The sequence below is a fragment of the Acomys minous genome (assembly GCF_964271855.1).
Source record: "Acomys minous genome assembly, chromosome: 12".
Lineage (NCBI taxonomy): Eukaryota > Metazoa > Chordata > Mammalia > Rodentia > Muridae > Acomys > Acomys minous.
The window spans coordinates 75,726,769-75,741,397 of record NC_140493.1 but is presented as its reverse complement, the minus strand read 5'-3'; the positions used below and the strand labels follow the sequence as shown (position 1 = coordinate 75,741,397).

General features: G+C 45.6%; 1 protein-coding gene and 1 long non-coding RNA gene across 2 annotated transcripts in view; both read right to left on the bottom strand.

Moving 5' to 3' along the window:
• Window positions 1-12,346: 12,346 nt before the first annotated feature.
• ZNF830 (zinc finger protein 830) lies at window positions 12,347-14,622 on the bottom strand. The gene has a single exon (XM_084749899.1). It carries the CDS (start codon window positions 14,572-14,574, stop codon window positions 13,453-13,455), a length of 1,122 nt encoding a protein of 373 aa, XP_084606025.1. The 5' UTR covers window positions 14,575-14,622; the 3' UTR covers window positions 12,347-13,452.
• The window catches only part of LOC311579386, a 263,507-nt gene continuing 261,224 nt past the window's right edge, over window positions 12,347-14,629 (bottom strand). The window contains exon 2 of the long non-coding RNA XR_014773132.1: window positions 12,347-12,541. This is a non-coding gene — a long non-coding RNA (uncharacterized lncRNA). The remainder of the gene's footprint in view (window positions 12,542-14,629) is intronic.

Below are 14,629 nucleotides of genomic sequence, written 5' to 3'. Positions count from 1 at the left end.
CCCCTGTTTGAAATGCCTCCTCTCGCCCTGCGGCAGGCTAAACCTGAGTTTGGGACTTGGAAGGGCTTAAGAGGCTCAAGGCCTTCGGTGAGGAAGCATCAACATTTTGACTGCAGAGTCTTGCGACTTCCCCCTTTGCTCGGCACTGGAAATGTGAGCAGTCTGAAAGGAGAGCTGCTGTGAGTCAACACTGCACACTGACAAGTCCCCAACCGGTCCCCAGAGAGTGTAAAATATCTCAGATAGTAATGGTGCATATACTCCAATAATCTGATGAAAGAATTTTTGATGTGTTGGGTTAAATAAGATATTTTTAATAAACTTTTTTTTGGTCACCTGTTTAGAACTTTTTTGAAAATGGGGCGTCAGAAAATAAGAGGCTACAACAGTTGGCTCCCACTGTGTTTCTACAGGACAGCACTCCACAGATGTAAAGCCTTTGGTAAGGGGCGCGAGTGCCTGCTCCTCTGTCCCTGTATTTTTAAAGGTTTTCACCGTAGAACCCAGGCTTGTCTGAGACCAGTATTCATCTGAAACCCCCAGATCTGCCCCTTCCCTCTGCCTCCAGACTGCTTTACACTTCTTTTTATCCTCACTGTCTAGAAAAGTCTCCTGTACATAGTGGGTACACAGCATATACTCTTTATTTATTTGTTGTTCTTTTGGGGGGGGCATTGTTTCTTTGTTTGGGTTTTTTGTGTGTTTTGTTTTTGGAGACAGGGTTTCTGTGTGTAGCCTTGGCTGTCCTGGAACTCTCTGTAGACCAGGCTGGTCTAGAACTCACAGAGATCCTCCTGCCTTTGCCTCCCAAGCTGGGATTCAAGGCCTGTGCCACCACTGCCTAGCTGTTTTTGTCTTCCTTTTAATGTTCTTGTTCCTTAAAAAAAAAAAAAAAGTCTTTTTAAGCAGGGCTTGGTGGCACGTGCCTTTCACTGAGAAGAGGCAGTAAGCAGCTCTCTGAGTTGACGGCCAGTCTGATTTTCACAGAGAGGGCTTCATAGTGAGACCTTGTTTCAGAAATTGATAAATAAACAAGTCTGTGTTTCAGGTTGGTGTGCAAAGTGATGGATTTCGTCGTGTTGATCACGTTTTGCTGTCTTCCGTTGCCCTCCCCGCCTCCAGCTGGGTCCCTCCTAGTTTGTCTTCCCTTCTGCTTTCCCATTGCAGGAGTTACCCCGCGACCATTACGAGCTCTACCTCCCCCTCCTGATCTGATTTCTAGTTTCGTGATGGACAAACACGCACACATGAACACATATGCATCCGTTTAAAGTTAGGCCGCACGCGTGGGAGGAAGCATGCAGCCCTTGTCTTTGTGGTTTTGCTCCTTGTCCGAGACCATTTGACTGTGTGAAGGCCTGTTTCTTGGGCTCTGTACTCCTGCCACTGGGGTGCATTATTGTTATCGTTATTATTGTTATTATTGATTTTTCCAGATGGTTTCTCTGTGTAGCCTTGCCTATCCTGGACTTGCTCTGTAGACCAGGCTGGCCTTGAACTCAGAAATTCTCCCACCTCTGCCTCTGGAGTGCTGGGATTAAAGGCATGTATCACCATGCCCAGTGATTTTCTTTGTTTTTTGTTTTTGTTTTTCAAGACAGGGTCTTTCTGTGCAGCCTTGACTGTCCTGGACTCACTTTGTAGAGCAGATCACAACGATCTGCCAGCCTCTGCCTCCCGAGTACTGGGATTAAAGGTGAACACCACCACACTCGGCTCGTGATTTTCTACTTAAAAAAAAAACAAACAAATAAAATGATTTTTAAAATGTATTCTTTGGGGGCTGGAGAGATGGCTCAGTGGTTGAGAGCACTGCTTGCTCTTCCAAAGGACCTGGGTTCAATTCCCAGCAACCACATGGCAGCTCACAACTGGCTGTAACTCCAACATCTGACAATCTCACACCAATGCACATAAATTAAAATTAAATAAGTTTTTAAAAAAAATTATTCTTTGGCAATCTCATACATGTAAGCAGTGCATCTTGATCATGTACGCCCCTAGCTCTCCCCCTCCTCCCTCCTAGGAACTCCCAGAACATCACCGTCCTCCTTCATGTCCTCTCCTATTATTTTTATTTTTTTTTAAAGATTTATTTATTTATTATTATGTACACAGTACTCTGCCTGCATGTACAACTGCAGGCCAGAAGAGGGCACCAAATCTCATCATAGATGGTTGTGAGCCACCATGTGGTTACTGGGAATTGAACTCAGGACCTTTGGAAGAGCAGGCAGTGCTCTTAACCACTGAGCCATCTCTCCAGCCCTATTTTTATTTTTGATAACCCACCCAGTTCAGTTAGTGCTACCTCTTGGAGTGCTGATTGAGCTTGTTGACCTGATGTTGGTCAGATCACCAGAGCACCAGTGAGTTCCTGGGTTCTGTGGCCACGCTGAACAGCATTTCACAGCACTCCTCCCCATCCACCGGATCTTTTTTTTTTTTTTTTCCTCACCCGAAGAAGCCATTCCAGGGTCGACTGATGTCCAGCGGCGATCGCACCACACAGCACATCCTCCGGATCTTAAGTTCCTTTCTACCAGTCTTCTCCAACATTCTCTGAGCCTTTGTGGGAGGGGTTATGGTGATTGATATAGTAGCCCCATTTAGGGATAAGCACTCAGTAGATACCACAGAGAGAAGTTCTGTGGCCAAAGCTGAGGACAACACTATGAGGATTTAGAAGGCACCTGGGCAACATGTTATTTAGTAAAACAACAGTGATCGGTCTTCTGTAGAGACTCTGACCTCCTGAGTTACACTTTTGGCTAGCTTGTAATCAGGTCTCAAGTCCAATCCACAAGCAGTTGGTTACCCCACAACCTTCATGCCACAATGGCACCCCTGGGCACATCTTGCTTGGAAGGTCAGTGTTGTAACATGTGATGCTGCCTGCAAGGGTGCCAATGATGTATTATCCTCAGCATCCTGTACAGCGCCTTCCACTGACAGGTGTTAGTGGGTTATTATGGGAAACAAAAATAAGCAAAATAGCTGCTGCTGGTGGTGCACGCCTTTAATCCCAGTACTCAGGAGGCAAAGGCAGGGTGGTTCTGTGAGTTTGAGGCCAGCCTGGTCTACAGAGTGAATCCAGGGCAGTCAGGGCTATTCCACAGAGGAACCCTGTCTCAAAAAACCAAAGAAGAAAAGAAAAGAAGAAATGTAGCAGCCTGTAAGAGAAAAGGGCAGGACCAGAGGTGTGGGGACAATGGAAGGATTGCAGTTTTTAAAAGATGTCAAGAAGGTTTCACCAACCAAGTGACAGCTAACTAAGACTTACAGGGTTGGAAGTGTCACTTGGAGATCTTAGATAGAGAGCATCAAAGATCTGCTGGGAGAGCGGCAAGGAGAGCCCCTGCGGCTAAGAGGAGCTCTAGACTGAGAAGCGTAGCAGCAGGCGAGGGAAGCAAGGAGGGCTCTCCCGAGGGGCCTTGCGCACCACTGTAAAAAGACTGGCTTTTATCCCAGCGGAGATGGGAAGCTCATGGGTTGGACTGCACAGAGAGGAGACATGATCTGACCTGGGTTTAAACAGGATCTCTGTCAACGGCGGCTGCTCTGGAGAGAAGGCAGGAGCTGATAGGTGGCCAACAGTCATTACTAACTAGGTGAGGAGGGAAGGCAGCCTCACTAGCAAAAGTGAAAGGAGAAGTAGTGGGCTCTCAGGCCCCCTAGAACAGCGGGGTTCTTAGCCTTTGAGTCTCAACCCCTTTGGGGTCACGTATCAGATACTTACATTATGATTCATAAGAGTAGCAAATTACAGATATGAAGTAGCAACAAAATAATTTTATGATGGACGGGGGGGGGGGGGGGGGGGAGGGGTTCACCACAATGTGAGGAACTGTATTAAGGGATCACATCATTAGGAAGGTTGAGAGCCACACTGCCCTTGAGGATCTGAGGGTGGCCTCGGACATCCTTCAGTCTCCTAATATTTTAATATAAAAGTTTTTGTGTGAAAGCGTTTTGGAGAGGAGGACTTTGGTTGAAGTCTTAAAGTAATTCTCTGAGCCAAATCAGGAGATACTAAGTCCCTTTGTGGTAAATAATCAGGATATCCCATGCTTTTTCTACCTACCCAGAAGCCAACAGTTCTTAGACTCGAGTCATATTCTCCAGGGCACTGATCTTATTTATTCGGGTCTCAGAGCTAACACACTACTACCGACCCCTTTAATATGACTGTCCCTGACTTCCAGGGACTGGATGAACTTGAAGTTCATCTTCACCGTCAGCAGCCTTCTTCCTCCTCTTCTTTTCCTTTTTTTCTTTCTCTCCACATTCAGAATGGGCCTTCCCTCCTCGATGTAAGCTCTCTGGGAATGGCCTCACAGGCACACCCAGAGCAACAGTCAGATGGCTCAGTGGGTAAAAATCTCTTGCCGCATCTGCCTGACAGCCTGAGTTGAATCACCAGAACCCATAGCCGAAAGGAGAGAATGGACTCCCACAGGCTGACCTCTGACCTCCACACAGGCTGTGGCTAGCATGCATGTACCTGACTAACACATACAGCATACACACGTAAAGTAATAAGAATTAAAATTAAAAAGTAAGAAACACCCTTTGGTAGTTGAATAAGAATGGTCCAGGCTGGAGAGATGGCTCAGAGGTTAAGAGCACTGTCCGTTCTTCCAAAGGTCATGAGTTCAGTTCCCAGCAATCACATGATGACTCACAACCATTTATACTGAGAGCTGGTGCCCTCTTCTGGCCTGCAGGTGTTACATGCAGGCAGAACACTGTATACATAAACAAACAAACAAATAAATAAGTACATACATCTTTAAAAAAAAATGGCCCACATAGACTCGCAGATTTGAATGCTTCGTCGATAGGGACTGGCACTGTTTGAAAGGATTAGAAGTATGGGCCTTGTGGGAGGAAGCGTGTCAGTGGGGTTGGGCCTTGAGGTTTCAAAGGACCATGCCAAGCCCAGTGTCGTTCTCTCACTGCTGCCTGTGGATCAGGGTGTAGACCTCTCAGCTGCTTCTCCAGCACTATGTCTGCCTGCACGCTCCCCTGCTTCCACCAGGATGACGACGGGCTAAACCTCTGAAAACTGTAAGCCAGCCCCCACGAAATGCTGTCCTTTGCAAAAGTTGCTGTGGTCATGGTGTCTCTTCACAGCAACAGAACAGACACAACTAGAGGTGTGTCTCCTAGGTGATTCCAAATTCGGCCAGGTGGACAGTGAAGATTAATCACTGGAGGAAGAAGATGGCTGATTCCATATCCTCCACTGGAACCAGTGCGGGTTAGCGGGCAGTGCTGGTCAGTTGGTCTCACTGAGACCAGCTTTGGTCTGGTAGCTAGGAGAGATTAAAGCTCACTGCTTTCTACCATTCTTTTTTTTTTTTTAATGTATTTATTTATTTATTACATCCACAGTTCTCTGCTTGCATGCCTACACACCAGAAGAGGGCATCAGATCACATTATAGATGGTTGTGAGCCACCATGTGGTTGCTGGGAATTGAACTCAGGACCTTTGGAAGAGCAGCCAGTGCCCTTAACCTCTGAGCCATCTCTCCAGCCCCCTTTCTGCCATTCTTGTTGGTGCCAGTTTCCTTAGACTTGAAGAGCCATTCCCCTTTCTCAGTGCTTTGATGAGTCCACCATCTCCATCGCCCCGAGCTCTCGCTGGAGGCCTCAGATCTGCAGCCTGCTGGGCTCTCCCTGCTCACTCCCCGTTTGGTCTCGGTGATAGACATATGTGGGAGAGTCCTTACAGAGTACACAGACTATGTAATCCTTAAGAGGACAATAGGTAGGGAGCACATAGCGGGTGGAATGGACACTGTGACCCTAGATTAAAAACCTGTGGGGTATTTTTTGTATTGTTTTTGAGGCAGGGTTTCTCTGTGTAGCCTCGGCTGACCTGGACTTGCTTTGTAGACCAGGCTGGCCTTGCACTCACAGAAATCCGCCTGCCTCTGCCTCCCCGGTAGTGGGACTAAAGGCGTGTGCCACCACTGCCCGGCTAAAGATGTGTTTTTAATTTAAACAGTCTTAATATATAGCCCAGGTTACCATCAAATGCATGATGTGCCTACCTGAGCCTTCTAGTAATTACAGCCGCACAGCACCCCTGTCCTGCCAGCCTGAGTTACCCCTTCCCATTGCCTGTACTGGTACCTTAATAAGTACTTGGGTCCTATCAAGTACCTATATTGTTTACAAGACTGCATCCCTTTTGGACGGAGGATTTTTGTTGTTGTTTGGGGGTTTGTTTTTGGTGTGTGTGAGAGGGGGAAGGGGAGAGGAGAGGAGAGAGAGAGAGAGAGAGAGACAGACAGACAGACAGACACACACACACACACACACACACACACACACACACACACACACACACAGAGACAGACAGAGACAGACAGAGAGAACCAGGACACTATACCGTCCTGGCTGTTTTGAAACTCATTATGTAGACCAGACTAGTCTCAAAATCATAGATCTGCAGCCTTTGCCTCCGGAGTGCTGGGATTAGAGGTGTGGCCACTGAGCCCTGTGCCTGGCCAAGGGCTACTTTTTAGTTAACTTTCTGAACAGGTACTATGTGTCAGCTCTGTACAAGGCACTGGTTGGGTCTAGATGGATACTGTTAATGCTGTTGACATTTCTGAATTTCCTATAAACCCTAATGTGGTAGCTACAGAAAAGGAATACCCAGTGAATGCTTAGTGTCAGTGCTTCTCACACGCTGAACAATGTCAGGAAGTGTGGCCAAGTATGTGTTGGTTTCACCTTTACAGTGATGGTGAGACAGGTTCATTATTATTTCTCAGATCCTAGTTTGACAGGATTCTCTGTTGTGTTATTACTGGTTGGTTACTGTAGAACTGACTGAAGTTCTTTTTTTTTTGGTTTTTGGAGACAGGGTTTCTCTGTGTAGACTTGGCTGTCCTGGACTCACTTTGTAGAACCAGGCTAGCCTCGAACTCACAGCAATCCACTTGCCTCTGCCTCCCGAGTGCTGGGACTAAAGGCATGCGCCACCACACCTGGTCCATCTGAAGTTCTTTACGGTGTTGTTCCCACATCCCCAGTGAAGATCCAATGACCAGTAATAATCTAGGCCAGGCTGGGCTATTGGGAGTACTTAGGGAACCCACTGCCTTAGGGATGGGTCTGTGTGGGCCAAGTCGGACAGCCCTTTGTCCATGGTGTAACGCTGATGTCTGATGCTGCAAATGCTGCCTAGGTGTCCCTAGCGAAATCACCTGGAATTAACTCTTATTTTTATTTTATGTTCATTAGTGTTTTGCCTGCATTAATGTTTGTGTGAGGGTGTCAGAAGCCCTAGAGCTGGAGGTGGTGTGAACCGCCATGTGGGTCCTCTGGTAAGTCAGCCAATGCTGTTAACTACAGAGCCATCTGTCCAGCCCCCTGGAACTCTCTTCCAGAGCTCTCACTGAGATATTCCAGGCAGCCTGGGCCTAGGTCTATAGGTCAGTGGCAGTGCCCGCCTAGCCATGTGTGAGGCACTGGGTTTGAGGCCCCGCACCATAAATAAGGCAATTCAGAACCTGCCTACTTCACAACCTTGAGTTTTAGCTAGTGACGGTGCTTTTTCCTTTCCTTTTTTGAGCCTGTTTTTTTTTTTTTCCTGGAACTCATTATGTAGCCATGGTTGGTCTTCAAAACCTAATCCCCCTATCTCTACTTCCCAAATTCTGGGTTTATAGGAGTGCAGCATTATGTCTGCCTTTGTACTTTTCTCTCTATGTGTACACTTTTCTCTCTGCTTATTTTTCATAATTAAAATTTTCAAGAATTTCTACCCCCACCTCCACCCTGCACCCAGCTCGAGGTCAACTTCATTATGAAGACTTCTTAAACAGCTTCTATAACTAGAAGTGAAATTCCAAGCTATTTCCCTAATCAAGTATTAGTGTTTGTTTGATTTTGGTTTTTTTGAAGCAGGGTTTCTCTGTGTAGCCCTGGCTGTCCTGGACTCACTTTGTAGACCATGCTGGCCTCAAACTCACAGAGATCGGCCTGCCTCTGCCTCCCGAGTGCTGGGATTACAGGTGTGTGCCACTGCCCCTGGCTGTATAATGTTTTTGTTTGTTTGTTTGTTTGTTTTTTGTTTTCCAAGACAGGGTTTCTCTGTGTAGCCCTGGCTGTCCTGGACTTGCTTTGTAGACCAGGCTGGCCTAGAACTCACAGTGATCTGCCTGCCTCTGCCTCCCGAGTGCTGGGATTAAAGGCATGCACCACCATACCCGGCTGTATTAAAGTTCTTAAAGAGGAACCCACTATCTCCTTTGGATGCCTCTAGAAGCTGTGGCAATAGAGGTAATCCTTAACTGCAAGAAAAGTCTAGATAAAAAGAACATTCCATTTTCTCACTATTACTGTCATCTTCCAATTGAGGACAGTAATTATGTCTGTGCCCTCATCTTTACCACACTGCAATTCTGGCTTTGAATAGGAGTCTAAACTCAGGGTGGCATGTAAAGTTGCTTATAGTCTAACCCAGGCAGACATCCTGCCCTGCCTCTCACGCTTCTTTCCAGGTGCCTGAAGCTACTATTTCCTGAGAAGTCTGTACACTTTGCATATCTATCTTGGCCCACTTTTCTCTCCCAATGCTAGCTCTTATTTTATTTATTTTTAATTTATTTATTTATTATTTGTACAGTACTCTGCCCCCATGTGTGCCTGCATGCCAGCAGAGGGCACCAGATCTCATTCTAGATGGTTGTGAGCCACCATGCGGTTGCTGGGAATTGAACTCAGGACCTTTGGAAGAACAGCCAGTGCTCTTAACCTCTGAGCCATCTCTCCAGCTCCTAGCTGGTACTTTAAACCTACTTTACCTTTTCTCACCCCTTGTGCCCAGTTGCTTACACCTCTAACACACACACATTTAATATGCTGCACTGACAGTTCATTACTGCTTGCTTTTTTTTTCCCCCCAAGCCTTGGCTGTCCTGGCTTTGTAGACCAGGTTGGCCTCCAACTCACAGCGATCTGCCTGCCTCTGCCTCCCTAAAGGTGTGTGCCACCACTGCCAGCCTCTACATCTCTGCAATGCTCTTAGCTCTGCTCTGGCTGTAGATTGAAGGGCAAGGCTGGTATAAACTTGGAATCTTCAGTACAAAGGTGGTATTTAAACCCACATGAATGGATGAGATCAGCTGATGGTGGAAACGTAAGTAGAAAACACAAGGCAGACACAGTAACATCGACAAGAAAAATAATTCAATCTTGACTTTTGTTCCTGTTGAAACATAAACCTATCCAGCATCACAGATTTAGTCTTAAAAAGACAACTGATGTCCACCTAACCATCATTCTCACTGATAAACCCAAAGTTGCTAGCCAACTGGTGCTTCTGACAGAAAATTTCGTTTTCATTAAGAATTTTGCTGGGTGTGGTGGCGCATGCCTTTAATCCCAGCACTTGGGAGGCAGAGGCAGGCAGTTCGCTGTGAGTTCGAGGCCAGCCTGGTCTACAAAGTGAGTCCAGGACAGCCAAAGCTACACAGAGAAACCCTGTCTCGAAAAACAAAACAAAAAACAAAAAACAAAAAAAGAATTTCTGTTCTATATTTAGAATAAGTCATAGATTCTCACTGCACCCCGTGAGGATTATGTCCTTTCAATACTTGAGCACACTGAAGTCTAGAGAGGTGACTTGGCTTCGCTGGAGCAGGCTGACGATCAGCTCAGCGATGGACCCCTTGCCTCGTATACCTGAGGCCCTGAGTTCAAATCCCCAGTACTGCAAAATAGAGTGGTGCAGGCTTGAACTAGGCTGTGATGCTAACTGCTTTGTTTTATTAGTCCATATTAATCTGGTGTTTGTTACTATTAAAGATTTTAGGCCTACATTTTACATTATTTTCCTGCAAGCACCATAAAAGCAGCTAATACTTCCATCGTAAGTGGAATACATGTAAAAAAACAGCTCATAACTGTAAGGCCCTGGATAAGTGTGTATTTGAAGGCCAGTTGGATTAGCACTCTTTTTCTTGCAAGTGAGGAAGATTGGACTGTTTTAAATAAAGAAGATACCTCTTTGTTCTTTGCAATAATTCTGTATTGTGACAGTGGCTGAGTTAGGGACCTCTTTAAAAAGAGAAGCGACTAGAAGCAATCTCTATGACCAATTCTGTCAGGGAACAGCACAACGGAACATCAAACGTGACCCTGCTCAGAGGATGGAGTCATCTGTGCAGTTCGTGAAGCTGCCTACTCCCACAGCTGTTCCCTGGATCCTAAATTCTCCCCACCCCCCAAAGTCAACAAGGGCTCACTGAGCACTGGTACAGTCAGGGGTCTTTCTCTATTGCTCTTCAGAGCGACCACTGAGATCATATTTTGACATTCTTGGCCCTCTTAAAAGCCAGTGGTAGTTCACGTGCATTGGCACACCTGACATTCCTTATGTCTTCAGAAGAATAAAATGTTAACTGAGCTGCAGGATTGCTGATTGGTTAAGAGCACTTGTTCTCCCAAAGGGCAGTGGCTGTTCTCCTAAAGGACACACACACACACACACACACACACACACACACACACACACACACACACAAGCAAATCTTATTTTTTACATCATGATGTTCAATAATAAGCTACCTTACCACATCTAACCTCCACTGCTGCCGAGAATGAACCTGTTTGTTTTGTTTTGTTTTTTCACCTATGTAACTTTTAGATCTGTGCTGTCCCTTAGGGAAGCTGATGGCTTCCTTTAGTCACCGATGGCTATTGAACACTTAAAATGTATATGCTGTTAAGATTCTAAAAATGTAAGCAAAAGTATCCAGTAATCTGTAAATATCACTGAAATGTTAGCATTCTGGATATAGCAGAGTGAACAAAACACTGAAACTTTACCTGTTTCTTTTTAAACTGGCTACTAGAGGATTTAAAAAATATATATGGTTTTGCTCTTTAGTTAATGATAGGGCTTATTATCAAATGGATGGCCTCAAAATAACAGCAATTCTCCTGCCTCAGTTTTCCCTAGTGCTGGGATTACAGATATGACCCATGATGTCCAGCTTTGCATTTCTTTTTCTTTCTTTCTTTCCTTTTTCTTGGAGGGGAGGTTCAAGATAGGGTTTCTCTGTGTAGCCTTGGCTGTCCTAGACTAGCTATGTAGACCAGGCTGGCCTCACAGAGATAGGCCTGCCTCACCTCCCGATTGCTGAGATTAAAGGTATGCGCCACTACACCTGGCTCAACTTTGCATTTCTTTCTTTCTTTCTTTTTTTAAATCTTTTTTTTGCTGGTCTCTAACTCACAGCGACCCGCCTGCTTCGGCCTCCAGAGTGAGCCACCATGCCCGGCTATTTCAGCTCTGCATGTCTAATAAAGGTGTTCCTACAGATCATTACTCACCTTTCAAACCATCTTTATATTTTCTTGAATGCTGAAATCCCTGAAAAATTCAGTGTGTGGGGTCATTCATCAGAGGCAGGGGTACCCTTGGTGACTGTCAAACTGAAACAGCCATCGCTAATCAGTTGGCAAAGAATTCAGACTTCGTGTCACAGGCAGCAAGATCATTAATTATGTGTGGCACATACCAAGTCAGACAATGTCTTCTTGGTACCCACACCTAAAAGAAAACCCTTTGATATCCTGTCCTTATCCATCCACATTTTTTTTTAAGTTCTACTTCTAGTCTTTAAAATGTTAGCTCCTCCTGAGGAAGTCTGCTACTTCCCCCCTTTGCCCAAGACTAACCATTCCTAGTCACCTCACGTCTGAGGTCATTTCTACATAATCCCCAGTCCCTGCCCTTCACTCCTTCCATACCATACACTACTCCAGAGCAATACCTAATTGTCACAAAATTCTTTGGTTTAAGAACAAAACAAAAATCCTCCATTATTTCCACATTGCCTGTACAAACAATTCTTTAGAATGAAAGGCTGTTTTTCCTCTTCATTTTAGACAAGTTGTCACTATGTGATCCATCCCTTTCCATCTGCTTCCCAAAAGCTGAGATGTCATGTGTAAGTCACCACATCCAGTTTTCAAGGCTTTTTAGACCTTTTTTCTTGGTGCTTTCCCCATAAACTCTGAACTAGAATGGCTTAATATAGATAGGTAAAATACTCAGAATCTCGTTTGGCCTATGCTTAGTACAGTATATCTTAGCTATTATTATTATTAGATTTGAACATGCTGTATATAAAATACTGCTATTTATTTTCCTTTTTGAACACCTCACCCTCCAAAGTGAGGAGTACTTTAAACTATCAACAGCTAGCATAAGGCATTGTCATTACTTTCCTAGCAACTTAAATATCTTCCTGCCATTGAAAGAACCTGTAAACACAACCCTAATTTACCACAAAAATCAAATTTCAGACTCAATGAGGTAGAAATGAAAGGTATTATTTCCTTCATTTGAAAATCAGCTCAGCTGGTCATGGTGGTACACACCTTTAATTCCAGCACTTGGGAGGCAAAGGCAGAGGGAGAGGCAGGTGGATCTCTCTGAGTTTGATGCCAGCCTGGTCTACACAAAGTGAGTCCAGAGGCCAGGGCTCTGTTACACAGAGGTACTCTGTCTCAAAAAAAAAAAAAAAAAAAAAAAGCAAGCAAGCTCATGGCCCTGATTAGGTAGGTACAGCAAATTCACAGAACATGTTAGAGGAAAACAAATCCTGGGGGGGGGGGGGAAATATATATATATATATATATATATATATATATGTATGTATGTATGTATGTTCTGGACTTAGGGCAGTTGCTCTCCAACTTGGGCATATATTAGAATAACCTGGAAACACTAAAATATATTGTCATCTGGATCCTACTTAGATTTATGGAATCTAGGGTTAGGGCTCAGGCACTAAAGCTTCACAGGTGACTGACATTCTGTGAACAATGAAAAGTTTCACAAGAGACTGACCTACACTTGACAATCACTGGTCTTGTCAAAAGAAACACTGGCTTACGAAGCTTGGGCATTTGTGGCATGTGGTCTCATGAAGTATGTTTTTGAAAACAATACTCACTCACTACTTTATGAAGAATATATGTTTATGAGTAGCCTTCCAAAAACAACTTTCCCAAAGCCCCAACCCTTGGAGTTTAAGGTGGGTGGGGTAGATTATATATCTCTGTCATACAAACATGTGTCTTTTTGGTCTGACTTCTATTTATAAGCTTCAAAACAGTGATGTATGCAAATATATACTTAGCTTTGTACAACTTCGACTTTACAGCTGAAAACCAACATTAAGCCTGTACATATGAAAAAGTTGGCAACTTGTGGTTATAATTTCAAAGATGTGAAAAATGGTTTTACCTCAAACATTTTATAATAAATAGCACCTCAGTACCTTCCCCGAAGTAGTACTGCTCATTACTTTATCCCACAACTCAGGGTACCCAAGGACAGAGTAACCCCAGTATTTGGACACAGCACTTTTTACAGGGCAGTGGAGACCGATGGAAAGCTTGGCTCTTCAAAACCTTACAGCAAAGCCCCTTTTACCCTCCAGTCCTGAGACAGCAAATCCTGTAATTCTCCCTCATCATCACTGTCCACGTTCTCTTCTTCCTTTTTCTGCAGTTCTTTTATCGTCAGAACCTCCTTAAGTCTGTTTTTTATTTCATCCTGGCGATTCCGCAGGTTCTCCACCCGCCGGTAACACTCTATCTGCTCATCGATCTCTCCAATCTGCCGGTCCAACCGTCCCTCCTCATCCTCTTCGGCCACTATAGCTTCGGAGATGGTGTTGACTTGCCTCATGGCCTTCTGAAACTCGTCCCATTCTTTGTCCATCTGATCTTTTGGGGCATCAACCTTCCGGACCTTTGCATCGACCTCAGGGTCATCGAAGAATCCTTCTGGTAAGGCTTCGGCGGTGTTCTCTCTCCTTTCCACCACCTTTTCGTGTATTTCCGCTTTCTCAATTGACCCTGAATGAGGAACTAAGGGGGCTTTGGGAGGGTTTGTATTAAAGGGATCGTTTGGCAGCATATTGCTTGTTGTCTCCCTTGGAGGGGCAAGCGAATGTTCTCTGCCTTGCGCATCAGGAAGATGCTTGCTGCTGTCCCTTCTTTCTTCTCCACCTCCCTCTTCTTCTTCCTCCTCCTCCTCCTCGTCCTCATCTTCATAATCAGGGAGTAAACCGAGTGCGGAAGGTTTACTGGAGGTCACTCTAGCAGCCTCCTTTCCCGATTTCTCAAAGTTGGCGGGCAAGGCCGAGGTAGAGGGCTGTACCTGAGGCCCCACGGAGGCCTTGGCTCTCTTGGCGTCTTGGCTCTCCACATCCGTCGCTCTCCTCTTGGTGGGCGGAGGCGCTGTACTGGCCGCCGGGCCCTGGGTCGTTGCCTTGGCGCCTTTCAGCTCCGCTACTCTCTCCCGGTGCTGCTTCCCCAGAACATGGGTCTGCCACAGGAGCTCGCTCTTGACGGGGGTGTTGCAAAGCGCGCAGCTCAACTGCCCCAGACGGTTGTACTTGGCGAACGGGGATTCTATCCTCTTCCGGTTGGTGTTCAGGCGCTGCTTCTCCCTCATCAACCGCCTCAGTTCTTCCTGATTCACTACCCGCTTCCCCGCCGGAGTCCGAGCGGAGGCGGAGGACGCCATGTTTGCGCCGGGGACTCTAGCGATTCTGGCTTCCGTCCCGGCGAGGCGTGATAGC

Excerpts from the sequence above, each read along its gene's own strand:
- ZNF830 (XM_084749899.1), bottom strand. The coding sequence starts at position 14,574 with ATGGCGTCCTCCGCCTCCGCTCGGACTCCGGCGGGGAAGCGGGTAGTG.